Genomic DNA, 26,486 nt, shown 5'->3' with positions numbered 1-26,486 from the left:
TGGATTTCCAGATGAACGAAACATATCAACATCCGGGCAGCTGGGAGGACACGATTTTAGTGCCAACATTAACCCGCTCCGATCCGACGCACTTTATTATGTCACATGTGATAAAAGGATTATCGCCCGGCGCGGTCTACGAGGTGATGATCCAGGCACGGAACGCCCACGGCTGGAACGAGGTAAGAAAGGCGAATGGCTTATCTTCGCATCTAGATCTGATTTTGTGTTGCTTGTTCTATTTCCGATTCTGTAGATGCTGTGGAGGGGAAGAGGTATTTTTTGTTTGTTTCTTCGGCGAGTCATAGTCTTGTGTTGTGCTATTCTTGATTAGCGAGTGTTCACATATGAATTGAGGATGGATTGGAAGAGGAAATGAGCGATGATGAACAGGAAAATTTCATTTTCTCGGATTCTGCGAGACAGCGCATAAGGTTGGCTTTAATTGTGATGGATTGTGCTTTTGGTTCATTTTTTTCTGTTGAAAGATGGTGTTTGTAGATTCACACCTGTCAGTGAAGATGAGTCGTTGATTAGGATACATTGGGATACGAAATGGCAGACATATAGACTACAGTATATGCATAGAAGGAATTTCTTCTGGCATTCTCTTCAGGTATTTGATGGGAATTATTCGAGGTATAAGATTTATGCACTAGAACAGTAGCTCCTGCAGGATTTTTTTTTTCCAAGGATTCTCAACGATATCACCAGGGTTTTTTTTAATCCCACCTTGTTTTTCCAAAGAAACCCTTAGGAAATTACACTCTTAAAAAAAATGGAATTTACATGTGACTTAATTCAATCTGCACTGAATGATTTTATGACGCAAATGCATTTACGACACATTTTTATGTTTCTAATGATTGAAAGTTCAAAACCGTGAAACAAAATAGGAATTTTAATCAAACCAGATTGTATATTATGTTCATCAATCCATTTTTACAAACACATGTAGTGTTTGTGTCAATATCCCAATCTCACGAGATGCATGCCATAAATATAAACCGAAGACTAAAATTAATATTTTAAAAGACGTAAATTTACATGATGTTTAACTTGGGGTCCGATCTTAGCGCCGGCATCATGCAGTTCGGTTTCAACATGGCCGGTCGAACGTCGTGACTCTTCTCTTGCGTGTTTTTGAGTGAAATAAATCTAAAATGTAGTAAAGAATTACATGGACATTGCATATTTTGCAGTAAATAATTGTTTAAAATGGTTTTGTGAGTAAACAATTGAAAAAGTGCGGCTGCGGTGGTGATGAACCAATGAATTATTTCGATGTTCCGCGGGTGTGAAACTATGTTCCGTTCGATTCGCGTCGACTGATGATTGCCTAAAATTTGGAAAACTAAATTGCCGCCGTTTCCAAAAGTGGTGTTTTGCTATCAGGCTAGACCAAGTTATCCTGATAGATAATCGTTGGCTACATCTCTGGGATTGTCGTTCGATTATAATGTGCGTGTGTTTCGGAAAAGAGGAAATTATGAGTGTTTTCAATTATTATTCTTGTGAGCAATGAAGAGTCTAGGAGAACGTGCATATGTTTTGTAGACAACGATCATAGGTTTTTCCTAGTTGTTTCCCATCGAATGTATATTCATAGCTTTTCGTCAACAGCAGCAAGGTAAGAGTTACAAAGTTGTTTTCAAAATAGAAATTTTCGATTACGCACATAAATATTATTCTTCAATGAACATGACAACAAGATTGAACCAAAATTACACGTCGTGAAGTAAAAGTCAGTTATAACGACTTTTACGTCTCGACGTGTAAATTTTTTTTTGGTTTTTTATTGTCATGTAATTTTAAGAACAGATTTAATTTTATGTCAAATGCTTCGCTTCTTTTATGTGCATCAAAGAACACGTAAATTTACCTGAATTTTTGTAAGCGTGTATTCTAGAATATAGGGTGCCGGTGCCATTAGTGGACTACCTAAGCTATAAAAAATCATAACAAAATAACAAAAAGCCTTAGCAGAGATCTTTTGGCGTCAACAGAAAGATTTCAACCTCTACTTTATGGGAAAAATATAAAAAGAGTGATAAAACTAATATTTTAACATAAAATCGCTTGAGCCACTATTGGTACACGTGTTCCAGTAGTTGCGCTAGTGCTCCAGTAGTAGACGTTCGGGAATGATACAAGGATTTTTTAACAAAATGGTAAATTTTTACATAGGTTTAACATTTTTCCCTCGGAACAGCAATTAATATCTTTCGAATGAAGCATAAAGATCATCTCTAGGGCTTTTCTACATTTTTATACATCCATTTTAAAAACTGCTTCCATCCGTTGATCCACTACTGGAACACGACGGCTACTACTGGTGCAAGGGAGCACATTTTTTGCATAAACTTAATTATTTATAGGACTTTTTGATAAAATAAAAAGCTGAAATTTGGCAAATCGACTAAACTAGAGACGATCTATCCACCAAAAATAGCACATGTCGTTTTTTTCGAAGAATGTTCGTTTTATTCCATAGTCCAATCTACTGGTACATTACAACCATTGGAACCGGCACCCTATTATAAAAAAATCGAACATGCATAAGTAAGAGCTCTAAAAAAGGACCTAGAAGGAGAACGATTGTAGAACTAGAAGCCGAGATATACCGTTGTGCACTAAAAACGGACATACCAAATAAAGGGATAATGATGAATGTAGCAATAGAAAAGAAATAATTGAGTTAAATATTAACAAAAATAGTGCTTGGAGAATATCCTACCATCTGAATGCCGCACATCATCGCTCAGTCCCGTGCCCCCATCTGCATCGGTCCCTAGTGTATTGGTGGCCTTGTGTTGCTCATCACACTCATCCATCCGACTGACATCCACCGGAAGCCGTGAAAAATGAGCCGCCTGCCATTCCGATGCTCCACCTTTTCACTTCCCACCGCCCCACGATATTTAGTCATCAACTCGCTCTCGGCGATGGCGCACAGTGGTCCAATTTTCTTAAAAGCTGGTATTACCTTGGCATTTTTCCATTTGTCAACTGCAAACATTTGTTAAATATATCAAACAAAAATGACAAGCTACTCTCTGGAAGTTTCTTGATGAAGATGTAGAAAATATGGACCACTGTGCAACGAGAACGACAAGTTGAGGTTGGAGGCTCCGAGGTAGAGGGCGTTTGTATCACCGCCGCGACCCAGAACTCCGCATTGGCACTCGGCTCGAGTGCGAGAGTGCAGAGGCTAGAGTTTCGGAAAAGTGCCTCGATGGTTCTTGTTGGAGTGGATTGTTGCCGCGAGGAGTACCTAGTAGGTGATGTTGATGGGAATGTGTGTCATCGTCAAGCATTCTGTGGGGGGGAAGGTTATCTGCTCCAGGTTGAGGGGATCAGTTCGTAGAAGGAAACTTGTATCTCGTGATTGGTGCGGGATGAAGTCGTCGAGGGGGGAAAAGGGGGAGGTGATGTTTTTATTTGCAATCATGTGTGAAGTTTATCGTTGTGCTTTTCTGCCTCTGGGGTCAAAACATCGACATTGACTACTTGCTTTATCACGTACCTATTTTAGATGCGTGTAGAATTGGCTTTTCTTCGGCTTTAGTGCGCCGTCGGGAATAAGCATGTTCGTGGTAGATGGAGCCAATTATCTCCAAAATCTTCACAATTAGAGGTCGTGTGCTGACTGCTTCTGATTTTGTTTGTTCTTTCAGGAACACACAAAAATAGTGTAGATAATTGTATCATGGACATTCCAGAGGTATTGGCATAGGAATAGGAGGGGAGTCAGTGGCCAGGTTTCTCTCCCATAACACTGCAATACCCCCAGAAATTTTCGATGAATGTGAATATGAATGAATATTAGTATGCAGCCATTCCATGAAAAACCGATCTAGTGGGTCTCCGAATTCCGTCAAAATTTGCTATTTTGTTCCTTATCCGAAATAAGGATACACGTATTTTTGGATTTTTTGATTAGGGTGACCACTTCCGAAATAGGGTGACCAGAAAAATCGCGATTTTGCAAAATTTTTATTTTTAAAAAAATTATAACTTTTGAACCGTTTGACCGATTTTCAATCTTTTTGGACGAAATGAAGGCTAAAGATTTTGACTTTTCAGGAAAAATATAAAATTTTACAAAAATTGTGTTTTTACATGAAAAAACTCAATAGTTTCCGTTTTTTCGTGTTTTGAAGGCCTCGGGACCAAAGGGGCTATCGCTGTTCTCATTTTTTCTTGAAAGTTTAGAAAATTTTACGTATATTGTCAAATTTTCAGCGATGTATGTTTTTTAGTTTTTGAGATACAATTTTTAGAAAAAAAAAATCAGTCATTTTTTATCGGCACAAACTGTAGGTCTCAGCGCATTAGATTTGTAATGTTTAAAAAAAAGTATAACTTTTGAACAGCTTAACGGATTTCCAATCTTTTTGTTTGGAATGAAAGCTTAAAATTTCAACTATTCAGACAAAATTGAAAAATCTGATAAAAATATGTTTAAACGTGAAAAAATATAAAAATTTCTAGTTTTTTTTTTTATAAATTTTCATATATTTTAAAGTGAATTTTTTTTTTCAAAGTTTTCTATTTATTTCTATTTTTCTGAAAAGTTGAGACCTTAAGCTTTCATTCCATAAAAAAAGATTGGAAATCGGTTGAGCTGTTCAAAAGCTATGATTTTTTTAAACATTACAAATCTAATGCGCTGATTTTTTATTTCCAAAAAAATATATCTCAAAAACTAAAAAAACATACATCGCTGAAAATTTGACAATTTACGTTAAATTTTCTGAACTTTTAAGAAAAAATGAGAGCAGCAATAGCCCCTTTGGTCCCGAGGCCTTCAAAACACGAAAAAACGGAAACTATTGAGTTTTTTCATGTAAAAAACACAATTTTTGTGAAATTTTATATTTCTCCCGAAAAGTCAAACTTTTTAGTTTTCATTTCGTCCAAAAAGATTGAAAATCGGTCAAACGGTTCAAAAGTTATAATATTTTTTTTAAATAAAAATTTTGCAAAATCGCGATTTTTCTGGTCACCATATTTCGGAAATGGTCACCCTAATCAAAAAATCCAAAAATACGTGTATCCTTATTTCGGATAAGGAACAAAATAGCAAATTTGCACGGAACTCGGAGACCCACTAGATCGGTTTTTCATGGAATGGCTGTATGTAGACATGATAAATGAAATAGGGGAAAGTATTCCGTATCGACAAATAAGGATATGGTAGCCAAAGCTAAGTGTTTACCACTATGGCAAAATAAAGTATCTTGTCGGAAAATTTGAAAAAATCAACTGATAACTATTCCTGAAATTTGATGAAACATTAATTAGATTTTGACTTGGAATCCCTTAAAGATATCAACAATACATGCTTCTCTATTTTCCCATACTTTTGTTCCGAATTTTTCTTAAATTCAGAAGTATTCTCCAAATTCAACTTTGAGCAGTCATTCCACAATTTTCTACATATTTTGTTATGAATTCCTATGCTACCCATAACTGCATATTTGTAACATTCGACAAAAGTAGGCATTGAGTTAATTGAATACCAAGTGTGCATTTCATGGCAGTATGGGAGGAAACTAAAATTTCAAAAAATTACCAGGAACTCAAAAGTGCATATTTGAGGCTGATATTTTGTACAACTCATATCGCATACTAGGCGAATAGTCAGAAAATAGTTCTAATAAATATTTCATCGCTATTACTAGGCTCAATTATAATCTCAATGTGACTGTTATGCGGTTATAATTATCAATGGGACAAAACAACTTTGTATTTTTTTCGAATTTTCTAGAACAATCTCACAGATTTCATTAAGTTGATCGAAAGTATTTATGATTTGATAACTCTCCATGGTATTAACTCCAATTTGTCAGAAATGTCGATTGTGACTGTCATGCAGTTATGGGCAGTATGGAAGTCTATGAAAATGGTGGTAGGTCATTTGGCATAAAGTCGTTTGGCATAAAGCCGTTTGGCATAAAGTCGTTTGGCATAATGGTCATTTGGCATAAAGTCTTTTGGCATAACGGTCGTTTGGCATAATGGTCGTTTGGCATAATAGTCGTTTGGCATAATGAGTCTGGAACCAAGAATTTCTTAAGATGTGATTCGTTTTTACGTTTCGTTTGAATCTTTCTGATGACATCAGGCTTAATGTGGAGTCAATAATTGACAATAATTGGTACAAAATGTCACTTTATTCTACAATCATATGCTCTTGAATAAACTAAAGCATATTAGGAAAGTTAATGTCAAAAATATTTTATAATTTATGCAGAAATCACCCTTTTTTCAAATATTATTTTTTCTTTTCAGTTCCACTATTGGAATATTTTTTTGCACTGAAGATTTTGATATATTTAGCACTTATTTACCCTTCTTTCAAACATTGGATTTATTTTTAAATATGATACAACCAAATTATAGGCAAAAAAACTGTTGATTTGAAATTGAAACAAATTTCACCTTCTTTTATTCATATGCTGATCTTTTAAGATTTCTTTTTTTAGATATTTTGTTGTTCCCAACTGACATAATGGCGGCAATTTATAACATTGATCTGCTCAAGTTATCAGCGGAAAGATAAATTTATTATTGCAGTTACTTTGATGGCTTGTGCTACTTTTCCCGTAATGTCCGTTCCCCGAATGTCGTTACCCCGAACGCCAGTATCCCGAATACCAGTTCCCCGAATATCTCGCTTCAACAAAAAGTCAAGTTTGTGGCACTCATACTTGTCGTAACTTTAAACATTTCAGGGTGGTGTACGAACTGGCCATCTTATATGCACCCTTCTTTATTTAATTGGCGGTTCTTTCGAGTTTTACCGTCCTCAATATTTTTGCCAACATGTGATAGCCAAGGATGACAGAATACCTGCTTCTTTTGATTGCTTATCGTTCTTGCTCGTTCACCTTCCAGCCATTAAAGACTATTATAGCACCTATTTAAACTGCATCACTTTTCGGGGAAACGAGTCATTCTAGTAACTGGCATTCGGGGAACCGACATTCAGAGAAACGACATTCGGGGAAAAGTAGGACAAGAGCTATGATTCTGAACGCAATTTTCGATGTCTTTTCGTTTTACTATGCCGCAATAGTTTTTGGCGTCCAATCTTCTTTTGATATAATCATAAATTTTGCCTTCTTCTAAAAATAGGCTGTTCTTTATGTTTATACAGTTTAAAATTTTATTATTTAGTCAAGCTTCATCATTTATATATTTCGCAATTCTTGCAAGATGTGCTGTTAGAATAATAATTACTTTAGAACCTGTAAATATTCAACATATTTTTTGCAAACACAAGATCTCCTTTCAAGATATGCTGGAAAAATATTATTCCAATCACAAATTTTTCCTCCTTTCTATAATAGACAGTGTTTTTTATGTACACCTTCAAAATTAAAATTTATATTGAATCGTTCAAAAGTTTTGCCACATATATTTTCTTTCAAAAATGTGTTTTTCATTTGAGTTATGTTGTGAGAAAATATTTAATGTTAGAGCCCTAAACATTTTAAACGAAAAATGATCTGCTCTCGTATATAGGCTATTACTGCATTATGCTCCAATAATAGATCTATGGATAAGAAACAATATTTAATATTTTGCAAATACATTTTTCCTTCTTCTACCAAGTAATTTTCATCAAGTGTAACGTACAAACTGGGACAGAGCTTGATCTGCAGCAAAATATGTGCGTTCCATTTATTTATAACTGCGAACTTTCTTTGCCAATTTACTATTTTCAAATATGTATATCGTAACAACTCAACGATACTTTATGTTCTGGGATGTGGAGAAAATTATTATTCCGAAAAGGTCTTCCACCAGACCCGTCAAGAGTTTTATTTAGCTATGCTCTCTAATGTCACTACAATTTTTGACATTCATAGCTTGGATTATCACAGGGCCCAGATAGCCATAGCGGTAAACGCTCAGCTATTCAGCATGACCATGCTGAGGGTTGTGGGTTCGAATCCCGCTGGTCGAGGATCTTTTCGTAAAGGAAATTTTCTCGATTCCCAGGGCATAGAGTATACTCGTACCTGCCACACGATATACACATGCACAAATGGCAAAGAAAGCTCTCAGTTAATAACTGTGGAAGTGCTCATAAGAACACTAATCTGAGAAGCAGGCTTTGTCCCAGTTGGGACATAATGCCAGAAAGAAGAAGAAGAAGCTTGGATTATGTCTAAACGACCACCACGCTTATTGAGAAACTACGAAAAAAATTTGCTATGGGCTCAGTGATGTTGATCTCGGTAAAAGCTTCGAAAATGCCGATATTCATTCTAACTCAATCATTTTGCCAAACGACCATTATGCCAAACGGCCATTATGCCAAACGGCTTTATGCCAAACGGGGTACAATCTATGAAAATATACAGTGATCTCTCCTTTACTCGATATTCCGTATTTCGATATTGAGTTGGTTTTCATGGCTAACTCGATGATCCCTTTGATCGTAGTTGCATTGGTTTTGTGTTCTGTAACTTGATATCTTCCTAACTCGATTTTCCCTCTAAGCCTGATTCGCTGCTGACAAGTAATTTCTCGGCCTATCTTGATGCATGGGAAATTTCTGCAAGGAATCGATCAAGAATGCGCTTTTTTCTGATCGCAGTACGCAGTTGAAAAGAACTGTCACTTCAAATGGAAGTCGCTGTAGAAAATTTCTGCAAGGAATCGGCGAGAAATTTCTTTAGCAATTTCTTTTCAGTAGCAAATTAGGCTTTAAAGTGAAACAGCTTGGAATCAAAATTCAATAATGTACCAAAACTTTGAAGGCACAAATCTCGCGAAAGAAGCATCAAAATGCAGTGCAATTTCTATTTTAGCTTTGTGCACTAGCAGAAAGCTTAAAATAAGAAGATTGAGTTTGTACGTTGAAATCGGGAGTAGGGGCACAAGCCGGCCATTGTGCCTGCCATGTTTAGATTCCGAGATGTGTCACCTTAATATCGAGCTATGGTGAGTTGACTGCGGGGCTGCGTTCGGTTGGGTATCATGTTAGATTTAGGCTTCATCGGGATAGTTATTTAAATCTGTGTAGACATTGGGTTGAAAGAAACCGTCTTTCTCACTCGGTAAAGAACAGAACGAGAGAGCGTGTGCTCGAGTGATGATTACAAACAAAAAGTCGATCGGATGTTTAACTATGTAACGATCACAGGAAAAAAAATTGGGTCAGTCAATCGGTTATAGTCAAGAGCAACGGACATGTTGCGACGCTTTGGTTGAGGATGCTTAACATCCTCAACAAGATATGACAGACTGTACTGAAAAATCACACAGGAAATTTTACCAGAAATTTTTCGACAGTTTTGTTAGGAATTTACCAATTACTGAAAGTATTGTACAAAACAAAAAAAGCATGAAATTTATCTCCGTGTTCCTTAAGATATTTTCCACAAATCCCATAAGGAATCCTTCCTCAAATTTCAAAACGTCCACCAAAATGTATGTCAGAAATTCTTTCTCAGTACCTGATATACTCATTCAAGGTAAACCGCCGGAAAATTCAAAATTCCATTAATATTTGCTGATGAAGAATCCCGTAAAAGTTTTCGAAAGTTCTCTCCATAAGTTTCACCACTTCACCATTCTAATTTTGTCAGAAAGTGTATAATGGACCCCATTTTTGAAATAAAGTTTAAATGATTTTCTATAGAACAAAAGCCTAAAATTTCCCTCTGAATTTCGCCCAAAATCCGTCTGCTGGAACTGCACAAAAATCTCAGAATTATTTTATCGATATTTCTCTAAGAAATTTTGTTAGTTTAATTTGAATTTTTCATCGATGTTGATCTGGGAGTTGTGTTATAGATTTCTTCAGGTACATATTCACGCCTTCAAGTTCCTTGAAAATTTTAAAACCGTTCTCCAGATTTTCCGTTGAAAATCCCAAAAATCTTTACATGTTCACACATCTGCTATACACTTTTATAATAATTCTCTTAGAAATCCTTAGAGTAATTCACTAGAACTGTGAATAAATTTTGACGATGCCCTCTCAGTATAACAATTTAGATTATTCCACGACAAAACATCCAGATAGATCACTACAGATATATCGGTAAAAATTTATCGCATGATGCCTTGAGAAAATCTCTAGAAGAAAATCCTAAGTATCTCCTGTTATTAAGGAAACGGTTGGGTTCATTTCTGAATTTCAAGAATGGTGAAATTTCAGATGGACTCTCATAAGAAAATAATCGAGAAAATAAACTGAGATTTTTTTTTCGGAAAGCTTAATTCCTTAAGGAACCTTCGACGCTGAAAGCTAATACAGAATCCCTAAAAGTTATTAAAAGTTAATGCCTTAAAAAAAATGCATGTTGCATGTGAGATTTCTATAAGTATCTTAGAATGTAAATCTAGGATGAATTCTGGGAAAAAAATCGTTGGATTATTTGGAAAGCTAGAGAATTGGAATGATTTTTTTCCAAACGTTACTGAAGGAAGCAATAAATGAATCTCTGAAAGAATTTATAGATGTTTTGCTTAAGATAATTTTAAAACCATTATATTATTCAGTGGTCTGATGTATAATGAAATTTCTAGTATAATCTAAAGAAACACTTGAAACAGTTTCTGATAAAATGCACTCGAAATATCTCTTGGGAGATTCTGAGAATAAATCCTAGGATACTTCTAAACTTTCGCCAACGTTTTGGCTCCTAATAGGACCTTCTCCGTCTCGATAAATCAAATTCTTAAGGAGGTTACTATAAGTACCGATACGAATTGGGATGGAAGCATCTTAAAATGTAACGTGAGTTCGTTGATAGGTGAAAGCAACACTAAACCGAACACTTGAATGGAAAGAAATAAATATTTGGTCAAAAAATGCTACCTAAGCATGACGTGTCATGGGATTCTCTTTTACAATGAGAAAAGTAAAGGATCTCATCCATCATCTCATGAAGAACAAGGCAGCTGAGAAGGGTTGGACCTGAACTCATCATTAAGGCTTTGAGAGTTTGTCTGGCTGATAATCAGAATTTGAGAGCCATAAGATCATCAGACGGAAGGCATTAGAAGCAGTGTTGATAGACTCACACACAAATCTCAATCAATGTGCTCTCTCGTGAGAGAAAACTCATTAGAGATCTGCTTCGTAAATTTCACGCTTGAGATTTTGATTCAACATCACTCATCCAACTCAAACCGTAAAAAATGGTTCAGGCGCAATACCCGTCAAAAACTCGTCAAACCAGAATGTTGTTGTTTACGTTAGAAAGGATTACTTTAATTTTACCAGTTTCACAAGAAATGATTGGAGGGGGACGGACCTGGTGTAGTGGTTAGAACACTCGCCTCTCACGCCGAGGACCTGGGATCGAATCCCATCCCCCGACATAGTCACTTATGATGTAAAAAGTTATAGTGACGACTTCCTTCGGAAGGGAAGTAAAACCGTTGGTCCCGAGATAGCCCAGGGCTAAAAATCTCGTAAATAAAGTCAAACCAACCAGAAATGAGTGCCGTGTGTGAGTAAACTGTGAAAATACGAGACAATGAGTCAAAAAGATGAGCTAACTCATCCATGATTTTTTGACTGCTTAGTTGCGTGATTGACAACTCACGCATGAAAAATCTCATGCGTGAGTTATGAGAAATTGAGTTTTTCACAACACTGATTAGAAGGCCAGCAGAATGGCTTTTAGTCACCGAGCCAAACTAGTTCAACACAGCAGGAGTCGAGCGATCGGGCGCGTTTCCAGAAAAGCGGTAAGGTGTCACGATCGCCGGTACATACAGGAGAATCTGCCGACGTATCCTCCTTCTTTGTCGGGTGTTGAATCACTGCTTCCAATTAACTTGAACTATTGTGATATCCCCTTTTACTGTATGTATAGTACATACATCATCCAGTGACATGTATGTCACTAAATGATCTATGTACTTCTGAGCTCATGAACACCTTATTATTAAGAAATAATGGTCCTAAGCTGCATTGTGAGAATTCCCCCAGTCTGGTGCAATTAGCTTAATAAAGACTATAACATTGCTGGGGGTTGCGATCCTTATATCGACAGGGTCTAAGAAGGGCTTACCAAATATCCTGGACCTACGATGGATTTGTGCACTGCAATAGCAGATGAGGTGTTCTGATGTTTCTCGCTCATCGTCACAGAAGCGACAGTTGGAGTTTTGAACAACACCGATCTTTTGTAAATGGTATCTGCTGGGGCAGTGTCCTGTTACTAAACCAGTGTATAAACTGAGATCCCTTTTTCTGAGACCTAATAGTTGTTGGGTTTTCTTTGGGTTTATATTTACAAGCCTTTTTGACTGACTCGTATTAGGAGACGCATCCCAGTTTGATGAGGTCTGGCTAACCAGCCAGTTGTTCAGTTCCATTTTTAAGAAACTGTCTGATATTCCGAAGAATGGCTCGGGGCCAGTGAACCTATTAGCAGATCCGTTTCTGGCCAGCTCATCAGCAATTTCGTTTCCCTCTAGACCCGCATGCCCTGGGATCCAATATAGGTTAACTCGATTGCAGAGAGCTAGTTTTTTCAAAGCTAGAATGCATTCCCACACTAGTTTTGAGTTACACGTGTAAGTGTTAAGCGCCTGAAGAGCCGCTTGGCTGTCGGAGAGAATACATATACTTGCGTGTCTGTATTTCCTCTTCAGGCATAGTAACACACATTCTAAGATAGCATATATTTCTGCCTGAAATACTGTAGACCACTGTACTAAGTGAATTGAGGTTTTTGTTCGGGGTCCGTAGACTCCAGAACCTGCCAGAGACGGGGTTGGTGGTCTAATGGCTATCGCTTCTGCTTTGCAAGCAGAAGGTCGTGGGTTCAATCCCAGGCCCGTCCCTTTCACATATTTGTAACACTCTTTCTAAAAAAGCTGTCTTTCTCTATCTCTCTTCGTCATTATGGCGCAAAGATGATCAGTTCTATCTATCGCTAGAATTGAATATATCGACTTAACCGCTTACCACAGTGGTATCCATACGGTCGAATACCTCATCCATCACTAACAAAACACTCCTACCTCCATGGTAGCTGTGGGAAATGCAGGAGATTCTCCGGTTTTCTAGTAACAACAGCTAACTAATTAACTTCCTTCCTCTCCCCGGTGGACATAAGAGCGTGGCCGGCGCCGTTATCAATCGAAAAAAAAAATATCAAGGGTAGTGTGATTGTACATTGAAGATGGAAAAAAAAAGCTAAAACCCAAGCTTCATCTGAGTGGTTCTCTATGCAATAGCACTATCCTGATTGATCACGGAGTAGCAACTACGAAGTGTATGTTCCATCCAGTTGATCGTTGATTTGATCGTTGATCGTTGAGACTCCAGAACCTGCCAGATTATTCATTTTGGAACCATCTGTGTAGAATTTAATAGACCCTGGAGGGATGTTGGGTCCACCTTCTTCCCATTCTTGACGAGAAGACATGATCACCTGATACGGTATGTCATAGTTGACTACCATTTCCATCCTGTCACTACACTTTTCTACAATTGGATTTATAGAAAATTCATTTAATATACTGAGGTGACCCGTAAGATCACCTGATAGTAGGGTTTTTGTTCGTTTCAGCCTCAACGCACTTTTCTCAGCGTCCAGCTTTATGAATTGATCCAGCCGGGGCAGATTAAGCATCGCGTCTAAGGCAGAGGTGGGTGTACTGCGTGCTGCACCAGTAATTGCTATACAGGCAATACGTTGAATTTTGTTTAACTTTGCCCTTGCCGTAGCCTCTTTTGTTTTAGGCCACCAGATAAGAGAAGCATAAGTTGTTCTAGGACGAACAATGGTTTTATAGATCCACATAATCATACTTGGTTTCAGGCCCCATTTCTTACCAAGTACTCTGGAGCATACCCAGAGTGAATTGAGGCCTTTTTGCACCACTGTTTGAAGATGTGAATTCCAATTTAGCTTGGAGTCAAGTATGACACCAAGATATTTGGCTTCCTTTGAGCAAGTCAGTCGTGTTTCGTTTAGGAGAAGGGTTCTCAATTGTACCTTCCTACGTTTTGTGAAAGGTACAATGGTGGTTTTGGAAGGATTTATTCCTAGTTGCTCTCGTTGACACCAGGAAAAGGTATGATCAAGAGCTTGCTGCATCCTTTCGAATATAACGTCTTCAAATTTGCCTCGTACAATAATGACCACGTCATCTGCATATCCTACCACTTCGAAGCCTCTCCTTTCTAAGCTATCTAGAAGCTCGTCCACCACCAGTGACCAAAGCAACGGTGAAAGTACCCCACCTTGTGGGCACCCCACTTAGCTCAGAGGAGATCTGTCGATTGGCTAGCATAGCATGTACACAGGTAGCAATGCATGGGTCGAAATTCCTCCTCAACATTGCCGATCCTATAGACGAATAAGAAGCATTATCGAATGCACCCTCAATGTCAAGAAATGCTACAAAAGCGATTTCTTTAGCTTGTAGAGTTTTTTCGATCTTATTGACTAACGAATGTAGTGCTGAGATCGTGGATTTGCCACTCTGATACGCAAATTGGTGTTGTGAAAGAGGCATTGCTTTCATAAATTTAGAATTTATGTATTCACACAATACCTTTTCCATGATTTTAAGCATCACGGATGACAAACTGATCGGCCTAAATGCTTTGGGATTTGTTTTGTCTTTTTTACCTGTTTTAGGAATGAAGACAACTCGAACTTGACGCCAGTCATCTGGAATATGCCCTAAAATCAAGCTCGCCCTAAAAATCTCTACCATGTGTGGGATTAGCGTTTTCTCCGCTTTTTGGATTAACGCTGGAAAGATCCCATCCATGCCAGCAGATTTGAATGGCTCAAAAGATCTCACAGCCCTTTCAACTCTGGCACAAGTAAAGGCTTCTTTGGCAACCTTAATTGCGTCTCTTTTTGTCCCAGAAACCAAAGATATGGTCTCTTGTGGAACTGAAACAGCAATTTCAGTACCTTCGTCACTTATTCTTGATTGAGGAATTGAGTCAGGGAAGTGAATTCTTAACATTTCACTCACTGTATCGCTTGGCTCTACAGTGAATGAACCGTCGACTCTACGAATACTACCCAGACCATTGGAGTGTTCATTTGAGAGTGTTTTTTGAAGCCTGGCTACCACGGGGGTCATCTCTATGTTCTCGCACATACTAACCCATGATTTCCGTTTTGAGCGCCTTAGCTCCTTATTATAGTCTGTTGGAGCTTTTTTGTATAGGCTCCAATCGGAAGTACGCTTAGCGCGGTTAAATTCTCTACGCGTTATTTTTCTGAGCTTATCTAGAGTTTTGTTCCACCATGGAACATCTCTGCTCGAACTAGTTGTTCTAGTCGGGCAACTCTCTTGATAAGCATTAAGAATTTTGTTTTTAATGCAGGCGGACGCCGATTCCAACTGCATTATGGATTTAATATTATTTTCAATTATGTATGATTCAGATTGGAGAATTGCTGAATAGGTTTCCCAATCAGTTTTCTTAGGATCTTTAAACGTTCCTTCTATCGTTAGACCCCCTTCCCAGTCGAATATTATGTGTTTATGGTCTGACATTGATGTTTCATCAGAAACATGCCAATTTTTTATTTTGTCAGAAATAGATGGACTACATAAAGCCAAATCCAACACTTCCTGTCGAATGGAGTTTGAAAATGTAGGCTTATCGCCAACATTGCATATATTGATGTTTTTGGAGGAAAGAAACTGTAAAAGATACATACTCACCTCTGGTGTTGATATCTGTACTTCCCCATACGGTGTGATGCGCGTTCGCGTCGCAACCAATGACGAACGGGATGTTGTGGATACGGCTGTAATGGACAATCGCAGCTATCTCTGGTGGAGGAATATTCTCCGCATCGCCAGGAAAATACGCTGAAACCATGAGGATCTCAGATTTTCCCCTAGCGGTGGGCACCTCCATCCTGACTGCCACGATGTCCTTTTTAATGAATTCTGTAATAGGAAAACATTTAGTGTTATTGCGTATTAAGATAGCCACTCTTGGAGATAGCTGGCTATCATCATATACTAACTTACATGAGTTTAGTTGAATACCTAGTATCCTGATTTTACTGACCCACGGCTCCTGAATAAGCGCCACCGTCAATTTTTCTTTTGTGAATCTCAGACAGAGTACATCTGTTGCACTCTGTGCGTGGTGGAGATTCACTTGAACTGTCTTAAGCGCCATATTTAGGAGTTCCGCTTTTATCCAGGCGAACATCGCCCTTCTTTGGATGTTGCGGATCATCACGGTTTTGTTTCGGGTTAGGTTTCAGAACTTTGTTTTTCCCACCCATCACATCCAGGCCTGCGAGTTTCGCCCCTGTGGTCAAGACTTCACTCATTTCTTTTCCACTGCTAGTTTTAGATACCTTTGGGTTGGTACCACTTGAGCAGGGAATTGAAGCTGAGCTCGGAACTTTTCCTTTAGGAGCCGACACGCTGGCCTTCATGGTGGTCTTTGGGCGATAAATTGCGTTCCTTTTACCACTGTTTGAATCAGGGGCTTCCTCAGAATTTTCTTGGGCCAGCTCCTTATTCGGCTTGTGGTTGGAAACGGAGGGTGTCCTCTTAATTTTCCTCAACTGGATTTCTCCAAATCGGTAGTTGAGGATGAACTTGGATTTCGACAGCATGTCCATTGACGATCCATCTACCGTAAAGATCCATTCGACATGGATGTCATTGAGGATGGACCTTTTCACGATACGCCAATTCGTTGTTTTCAACCCGTTCTGGCTCTCTATGAGAGCCTTAATGCGTTCGTCCGCGAAGGTTGAGCTTTGAGGGAAGAATGCTCGAAGAAGCTCTTGGCGGGGAATGTCTTTCTCGTTCAGTGCAACCAACTCAGCACCTTCCCAGGTATTTATTGAAGGTGTTATTTCTTTCACCCACTCAGCTGTCTCTTGATCCTTGCAAATTAGAACCATGTAGCCAGATTTGTAGACAAGGTTACAGAATTTGGGTTTCAGTGGCTCATCACGCTGTTGTTCCACTTTAAGCAACAGAGCATCCTGTAGAACGTCTAGTTGAGCCGTCGTGAGCTGGGCTGTTGGAAAGTCTTTGGGTATTATCCCGACCTTCACACGCTTGGTCATATCGCTGTAGCTCTGATCATTGGCTTGTCGTTTGGACCCACCTTTTTGTGGCACTGAGCTTGAAGATTTTTCAGCGCGCTCTCGGGGATCTAACTGGTGTTTCATCTTCTTCGGCTTTGAATCCTCTTCAACCGTAGCAGATTTATCAAGGTCGTTTCTCGTTCGCTTAGAAGAAGCAAGCACAGTACCCTCTTTTGCCAGGATTTTGTATAAAGCCTCGTTTCGGCTTAGTCCGCTTTCCCGGAGAGCTTTGAGCTGCTTCCTTTGTGAGCGCGTTAGGTTTTTTCTGGGAGTTACATTGCCTTCAGCTTCCTCACTATCCATAGGATCGTCCATTTTGGGTCCTTTTTTGGATGGTGCAGGTTTAGGGGTGTTGATATCGACCTTGATTCCATCATCCTTGTCGTCGTCCGTGTTCACCGATTCAATCGACGAGGGGATACCAGGATCTTCTGAATGTCCCGCGCTGGACTTGCCCGGTGCGTTGGGTTTCTGGGACGGAGTAGATTCCATCTCCTCTTGTGAACTGCACAGTAGCTGGTCTTCTGTAAGCCCAAGCTGGCTTAGTGAGTTCTCCACTTCCATCTTTTCCGACTGTGTGAGGCAGTCGTCACCTTTGATTGGTTTGCTAACACTGGTATTCATTTTGTTGGTCCCACGAGTCGCTAGGGAAATAAAGGTCAACTGCATCATTACCCTGCCATAATGCAGCAAGAGCTTCATACTGAAGAGTTCGCCCTGGTGCTCTTCAGGCTCCGTGTGTGATTGAGCATTTATGAAACCCCCTCAACCATTCTTCCATCGGCACGGGTCGCATCACACCTTGGCGTTGGGGTTCATTGTGGGGGGCCGAGATTCGTACGTCTACGATTTCGAGACTAAACGGATTTCGGTCCCCCACTGTATCCATTTTCTTTACATGATGGCCATGGATAACAACCATCACAACCATCCACACTTTATCCGGGCTTTGGACCGGTAGCTCTGGTTCTCAATAGTTTCATGTTCATACGGACAAGTTACTACAGGGATCCGTCATAGCGTCAGCGGTGTTAGTGCCGACGTATAGCAGTAGCTCAAAACAATGTGAGGCACAAGGACTACAAGGAAAATTAGGGATTCACAGTGTACACACCGAAAGCGAGCAACAACGCTGCTCAAGGAGGGCAGCAATCTGACAACTCGAGGATGACGACGGTAAGCAATAAGGTCGACGAACTCATCCAGTTCGTCAAGGACTGGCCCAAAGTGCATACCGCCATCAAGAGCAGGCTGATGAGCATCGATTTCTCTGTCAACGCTGCATTGAACGAGCAGAAAGCACTGAGGATGAGAGCAGAGCTTACCGAAAAGGCACTGAAAAAAAGTTATGGAGCAATCAGCGTACAAGCTTAGGACCCCGAAAGTACGAGGTGACAAACCGATGAAGAAGCGAGACAGAGAATCACCAGCAGAAGAGGAAGACCCAAAAAAATCAGGAAAAGGTATGCCGGAAAAGGACGGGAACGATGACGGATGGCAAACCGTCGTCAACGCCAAAGATAGAAAAAAATGGAACGGAAAGATGAGGTGGAGAAGAAAAAAGACGAGAAGAAGGAAGCGAAAACCTGCAGGACCTCGGAGAAAACGTGGTTAGAGCGCAGCGTACCCGGAAAGGGGAAATGCTGTTTGAGCTGAAGAGTGACCCGGCGATCAAGAGCTCAGCCTATCGGGAGCTAGTCGCGAAATCTTTGGCGGCGGAGGTAGACGTGAAAGCACTTACTCAGGAAGCAGTTGTTGACTGCAGATATCTGGCCAAGAGAACAATCGCGGACGAGGTGAGTGTGGAGCTGCGTAAGCAATGCAGCCGTGGAGAGAAAGCCATAGCAATCCGCTTGATGAAGTCGTACGATGGCACACTGTCAGCGACGATTCGGCTACCAGTTGACACGGCGAACAACTGGTGGAGAGTATCAAGATGAGAATTGGCTGGTCGGTATGTCCACTGAGATTCGTCACACGAGCAGATGCTTGAGATGCGATGCTTCAAGTGCATGAACTTCGGACCCTCGGTGGTGAGTTGTAAAGGTCCGGACAGGACCGAACTTTACATGAAATCGGGAGAAAGAGGTCACTTTGGGAAAGACTGCCATGAATCGACCAAGGTGCATACTCTGCTCACTGGAGGAAGGAAACACCCATTCGATAGACAGCTTCAATTGTCGTGCGTACCAAAAGGCGAGCGTAGCCCAACAGTAACGAAGGTAATACAGATCAACATGAATCATTGCGACACCGCAGAGCAACTGTTGTAGGTGTCGACAACAGAAACTAATGACGCCAACTTGGTAACAGTAACATACAAAGCGGCGATACAAGTGACGGGAAGGTTTCCTATCCAGGAAGTTATTGCCAGCTCAAACGCTGGGTTCGTGATCGTCAAAATCAATCTTCTTTTGCGGCTGCTACGCTCAAAGAATTTAGTCAGATGTTAGGAGTTGACCGACGAGCTAGTTGTTCGAAAACCAGAAAACCGTTGCTGATTGGAGGTGGCTCCAATGCTTGGGCCGCGGAGTGGGATAGCAGGGTAACCAGTAGCAGAGGTTACAACATACTGGAGGCTCTTGCAAAGCTAGGCGTACGATTGTGCAATGAAAGCATTGCTAGCATTTATCGAAAAGACAGACGATATACGATCATCGACCTAACTTTTTGTAGCAGCAACACTGGCGAGCAACATGAGCTAGAGTGTAAACGGAGAGTACACCCATAGCGATACGCTACGGGACTGGCCAGCGGAACACTGCGGCAGTGCAGAGGAACACAATTGACGACCGGCCGTGGAAGACGAAGTCTTTCGACAAAGAGCTCTTCCCCAAATAACACACATGTTATAATTGATGCATATTAACTCTTATATGACAAAATATAGTCATATAAGTGTTAATATGCATCAATTATAACATGTGTGTTCCTTGGGTCGTTGAGGCACTTCGCACCGACAGCGATGCCCTGAACGATAGACGTCCCCTGTACTGGTGGGACGAAGCACTCTACGCCCTCCGTGCTGCTTGCCTTGTAGCCAGGAGGCGTTACCAGAGAGCAAAGAACGTAGAAGCCAAAGAGGAGCGATAGGTCGTATTGGATGTAGCTAGAGCTGCTATCAAACACTAGATAATGCTGACCAAGTCTGAGTACTACAAGGAGCTACGCCGAGAAGCTGACGCCAACCCCTGAAGGGACGCTTATCAAGTGGTGGTGAAAGTCAAAAGTCCATCAATGCCGGTTGAAACGTGTATTGAAAACTGAGGGTTATTGTCAAGGGTCTCTTCGCAATACTCTTCCCACCGTGACCACCTATACTGTATGTCGACGATAAAGCCTCGAATGCATTGAAGATGAAAAAAGGCCCTTCGGACCGGATGAAATTCTGAATATGTCACTTATAGCGGTGATCCTGGCGTATTTGGATATGTTGCGGAAGGTGATGCAGAAATTGCTGGACGAAGGTCACTCCCAGATATATGGAAGAATCAGGAGTTGGTGCTTCTACCGAAGCCAGGAAAACCACCCTATGGTCTATCATCATACAGGCTTATATGCTTGTTGGATACACAAGGCAAACTCTTGGAACAGTTTATCTTTAACAGGGTGGCTTAATGTACGGAGAGCGAGAACGAAGTATCAGAGAGGCAGTCCGGATTCTGGAAGGGAAAGTCGACGGTAGACGCAATTCGGACGGTCCTGGAGAGGGCCGAGAAGGCACTGAAGCAAAAACGAAAAGGAAATCATTACTGCACCGTAGTTGCTGTATACGTTATTATTGCGATCCATAGTGTCAGTTGGGAGGCCATCGCCAAAGCACTGCATAGAATGCGGATTCCTGACTATCTGTGTTGGATTCAGAAGAGCTACTTCAAGAACCAGATTTTGTTGTACGCAACTGACGCCGGCGGCAGTTCCGCAAGGATCTATACAGGGTCTGACACTGTGGAATGGGATGTACGATGGGGTCCTATCACTGGGCGTCGAGATCGTCGGCTTTGCTGATGACGTCGTCCTAACTGGAGCTAGGTACTAGCCACGAAGGCAATTGGTACGGTCGGGAACTGGATGAATGGAGGCAAGCTGAAGATAGCCCACCGCCAAACAGAGGTGCTACTAGTCAGCAATCCTGGGCGTGATGAGAGACGATTGGATAAATTTCAACAGCCACGTCGACTATGCATTTGAGAAGGCGGCGAAGGCAACCAACGCACTTACAAGGATCATGCCAATCGCTCAGCAAGAATAGGATGCCTTTGAGAAAGATTGGTAGACCCACAAACTCATCCCGAATGTGTCGACCTGGGTAAACAGGGAGCATGGCGAAGTGAACTTCTACCTAACACAGTTCCTGTCAGGTCAAAGTTGCTTAAAACAGAATTTGTATCTGATCGGCCACTCGCTGCCACTTTGCTATCCCGTGTATGGAGAGAAGAAACGCTGGAACATGGTGTCCTCGATTGCCCATGGATCCACATGGAACGAAGTGCGGCAACGGCTACCGTTGTACAGGACTTCAATGCAGACAGAATGGTTAGCAAAATGGTAAGCGTTCTTTACCTTTGGAATCTGGCGAACAATATGGTGGTAGAGATAGCGTCTATCTTGCAGAAAAATTGGCGGGAAGAGCAGTGAAACGAGAGGCAAAGAGCAGTGTCTGGCATCGGATCGGTGGGGCGGTAATGAACCGGAACTCAACCCTCAACCGGAATCGTTTGACCGACCTAGCAATCGAGTCAGCCTGTCGAAAAAAAAAGATGCAGATCTCTCCTGCGATAACCGCCAGTAGTCGGGGCAACATCAGTGCGGATTTCTCCCCAACCGGTGCTGGTGACAACCTCCGACACCGGGGGAAGTCAGGAGGAGAAAGAAACGAGAAGGGAAGAAAAGGATGAACGACGGAAGAAGACTGAGAAGCGGAAGAAGATGAAAATGTAGTCTGTCCAACATGCAAGAGCACACCACTGGCAGAATTCGCAGAGTGCAAGGGCACTTAGCGGGAATACGTCAAGAACGTAATAGAAGTGCAGATGCACAGGAAGCATCTTAAAGGACGAACATGATTTCATTGAAAGGTGAGAGCAACACTAAGACGAACACTTGAAAAGCACGGAGCACACAAGCAAAGGTGAGCAAAAAAGTACTTCATCATGGCATGTTACCTGACAAAAAGAGAAGTAAAAGATGCCATTCATCGTCTTATATCTTTTTTTTTTTAATTTCTTTATTAGTATCATTCCAAACATTACATTCATTTCATATCTAGGTGTTCTGTGTTATTAGACAACACTATCATCCTAATTTGGTAAAACAAATTTAAGATTTAATTAACATTTTGTTAACAACATATTACATTTCATTTGCCGTAGCAGTTCAGTTTTATTTTTTTACAGGTGAGTTGATTTCACCTGCTTATATGAGAAAAAAAAAGTTTTTAATATACTTAACCTAACTTAACCTAAACATATAACGCATTAATCGTGGCAATAGAAGATTGTAACGATTTTTGCCTGAAATTATTGATTATTTTATTTGACATTTGTTCCAAAGTTTCAACATTGGATATTCTATGTAACTCATTGGTACTATACCAGGGAGGAAGCCTCAGAATCATTTTCAAAATTTTATTTTGAATTCTCTGCAGAGCTTTCTTTCTGGTATTACAACAGCTAGTCCATATTGGTACAGCATACAACATGGCTGGCCTGAAAATTTGTTTGAATATCAAAAGCTTGTTCTTAAGACAAAGTTTTGATTTTCTATTAATAAGGGGATAGAGACATTTTACATATTTATTACATTTGGCTTGAATGCCCTCAATGTGATTTTTGAAAGTTAAATTCTTATCTAGCATGACCCCTAGATACTTAACTTCATCTGACCAATATATTGGAACCCCTCTCATCGTGACAACATGTCTACTTGAAGGTTTCAAATAAAAAGCTTTTGGTTTATGTGGGAATATTATTAGTTGAGTTTTGGAAGCATTAGGCGAAATCTTCCATTTTTGCAAGAATGAAGAAAAAATATGCAATCGACTGCAGATGACAAGCAAGCTTCGTCCTTTGGCGGAGAGGCCTGTGTCATCCGCAAACAAAGATTTTTGACATCCCTGAGGTAGCTCAGGAAAGTCAGATGTGAAAATATTGTATAATATTGGTCCCAAAATGCTGCCTTGAGGAACACCAGCTCTTACAGGAAGTCTTTCAGATCTGGAGTTCTGATAATTAACCTGAAATGTACGATTTGACAGATAACTTTGAATTATTCTAACAATGTATGTTGGAAAATTAAAGTTTTTCAATTTTACTATCAAACCTTCATGCCAAACACTGTCGAATGCTTTTTCTATGTCTAGAAGAGCAAGACCAGTAGAGTAGCCTTCAGATTTGTTGGAACGGATCAAATTTGTTACACGTAAAAGTTGATGAGTGGTCGAATGTCCATGGCGGAATCCGAACTGTTCATTGGCAAAAATTGAATTTTCGTTGATGTGTGCCATCATTCTGTTCAAAATAACCTTTTCAAATAGTTTACTTATGGAGGAAAGCAAACTGATTGGACGATAGCTAGAAGCTTCTGCAGGATTTTTGTCTGGTTTTAAAATTGGAACAACCTTAGCATTTTTCCATTTGTCAGGAAAATATGCTAATTGAAAACATTTGTTAAATATATCAACTAAAAATGATAAGCTACTTTCTGGAAGTTTCTTGATGAGGATGTAGAAAATTCCATCATCGCCAGGAGCTTTCATGTTTTTGAATTTTTTAATAATAGTTCTCACTTCTTCCAAATCAGTCTCCCAGGCATTTTCGAAAACGTTCTCTTGATTGAGAATATTTTCGAACTCCTGAGTAACTTCATTTTCAATTGGACTTGTAAGTCCTAAATTAAAATTGTGCGCACTTTCAAACTGCATAGCAAGTTTTTGAGCTTTTTCGCAATTAGTTAGTAATAATTTGTTTTCCTCTTTCAATGCCGGTATTGGCTTCTGAGGTTTTTTCAAGATTTTAGATAATTTCCAAAAGGGCTCAGAGCCAGGGTCCAATTGAGAAATTTTATTTTCAAAATTTTTGTTTCTTAATTGAGCAAAACGTTTCTTGATTTCTTTCTGCAAATCCTGCCATATAATTTTCATAGCAGGATCGCGAGTGCGTTGAAATTGCCTTCTCCTCACGTTTTTAAGACGGATCAAGAGTTTAAGATCATCGTCTATAATCACGGATTCAAATTTTACTTCACATTTTGGAATTGCAATGCTCCGGGCTTCAACAATGGAATTTGTTAAAGTTTCAAGAGCATTGTCAATATCAAGTTAAGTTTCTAAAGAAATGTTAACATCAAGATTAGAGTCAACATACGTTTTATATATATTCCAGTCGGCTCGTAAATAATTGAAAGTGGAGCTGATAGGATTGAGAATCGCTTCTTGGGATATTTGAAATGTAACAGGGACATGATCAGAATCAAAATCAGCATGAGTAATCAGTTGGCTACAAAGATGACTAGAGTCGGTTAAGACCAAATCAATCGTAGATGGATTTCTAGAAGAGGAAAAACATGTGGGGCTATCAGGGTATTGAATTGAGAAATATCCTGAAGAGCACTCATCAAATAAAATTCTGCCGTTTGAATTACTTTGAGAATTATTCCATGACCGATGTTTGGCATTAAAGTCACCAATGACAAAATATTTTGACTTATTGCGAGTCAATTTACGCAAGTCAGTTTGGAGCAAATTAACTTGCTGCCCAGAGCATTGAAAAGGCAAATAGGCAGCTATGAAAGTATATTTACCAAACTGTGTTTCAACAGAAACACCTAAAGTTTCAAAAACTTTAGTTTCAAATGATGAAAACAGTTGATGTTTTATACGCCAATAAATGATGATTGCAACTCCCCCACATGCCCCATCAAGTCGATCGTTACGATAAACAAAAAAGTTAGGATCTCTTTTGAGTTAAGATCCAGGTTTTAAATACGTTTCGGTAATAACTTAATAACTGATATATGCACGTTCTAAACCGTAAGAAAATTAAACAGCTCGTCCTCTTTACCATTCAGAGAACGAGCATTCCAATTTAAAATATTTAAATTTTTATTTGGATCCATTAGAAAAACGTAATCCAATAACAATTTGATTTGTAAATTTTACACCTACTTGGACTGCTTCAGTCATAGTGGTGGCTTTGAACATTGCATCAATCATTAGATTCAATTGTTCAGTTAGAAAATTAAAATCAGAGGCAGACATATCATCTGATGATTTCCCATTGGAATTTACGGTAGACGAAGAAGCGGAGTTACCTGTGGCGGTAGGGTTTTTTCCATTTGATTTGAAACAAGTAGAATGGGTACTCATGGAACGAATAGGGGAGGAGTTCGAATTTCCTGCTACGATATCGGCAAAGGATTTACCGTGGGTAGATACATTCGAAATTGAAAGATTCAAACGGCTACGGAATGAGCATGATTACGATCTTCCTGATGGGTATGATTCATGATCAAGCGATCGTCCAACTGAAAAATGAGTAGATGAAAAAACCGAATTTAGTACTATACCATTTAATTCCACTAGAGTTTGTATCCTTTGACAGATACGCGTAAAGTCGAGTCTAGTACACGACACTGAAGACGGCCTTACAGTTGAGGTCGAAATACGCGTATCTGTCAAAGGATACAAACTCTAGTGGAATTAAATGGTATAGTACTAAATTCGGTTTTTTCATCTACTTATAGGTATTCTACTAAACAGCTCGAAGATTTATTATGAAAAATGAGCATTGTTCGATACTCTACCAGGCAAATTCCGGAAACGACCGTTATCGTAACGGATATTATCTTTCATCAGCCTGGCACGAGCCTCAATGACCCTTTCGCGTGAAGGACAATTCCATAAATTGGACTTATGGTTAGCCCCGCATTTACAGCATATGAATTTGGTGGTATCTTCCTTCACTGGACAGACGTCCTTAGCGTGAGAAGAACCTCCGCAAATCATGCTTTTAGCATCCATGCGACAATTTTTTGTACCATGACCCCACTTTTGGCACCGACGGCACTGAGTGGGGTTCTGGTAATTTCCTCCAGGTTTCTGGAAATGTTCCCACGTCACACGGACATCAAACAAAAGTTTTGCTTTTTCTAAAGCTTATTAATTATTAATATTATTTAGTTCTTTTTTGTTAAAGTGAACTAAATAAAATTCTTGAGAAAGCCCTTTCCGAGCAATACCAGATTGGGTTCTCTTTTTCATAATGATTACTTGGACTGGGGAAAATCCAAGTAAATCATTTATTCCATTTTTGATCTATTCAGGAGACTTATAGTCACTTGAGAGACCTTTCAAGACAACTTTGAACAAACGTTCAGTTTTGTCGTCATAAGTAAAAAACT

General features: G+C 39.8%; 1 protein-coding gene across 1 annotated transcript in view; it reads left to right on the top strand.

Moving 5' to 3' along the window:
- LOC110679354 (roundabout homolog 1-like) overlaps positions 1–26,486 on the top strand; it is a 491,376-nt gene that overhangs the window by 447,528 nt on the left and 17,362 nt on the right. Inside the window, exon 10 of the mRNA XM_021853766.1 lies at positions 12–182. Within this exon, the coding sequence (XP_021709458.1) occupies positions 12–182 (171 nt within the window). The remainder of the gene's footprint in view (positions 1–11; positions 183–26,486) is intronic.

Source organism: Aedes aegypti, chromosome 3 (assembly GCF_002204515.2).
Source record: "Aedes aegypti strain LVP_AGWG chromosome 3, AaegL5.0 Primary Assembly, whole genome shotgun sequence".
Lineage (NCBI taxonomy): Eukaryota > Metazoa > Arthropoda > Insecta > Diptera > Culicidae > Aedes > Aedes aegypti.
Note: the sequence above shows the minus strand (reverse complement) of the source record. Positions and strands in the feature narration are given on the sequence as shown.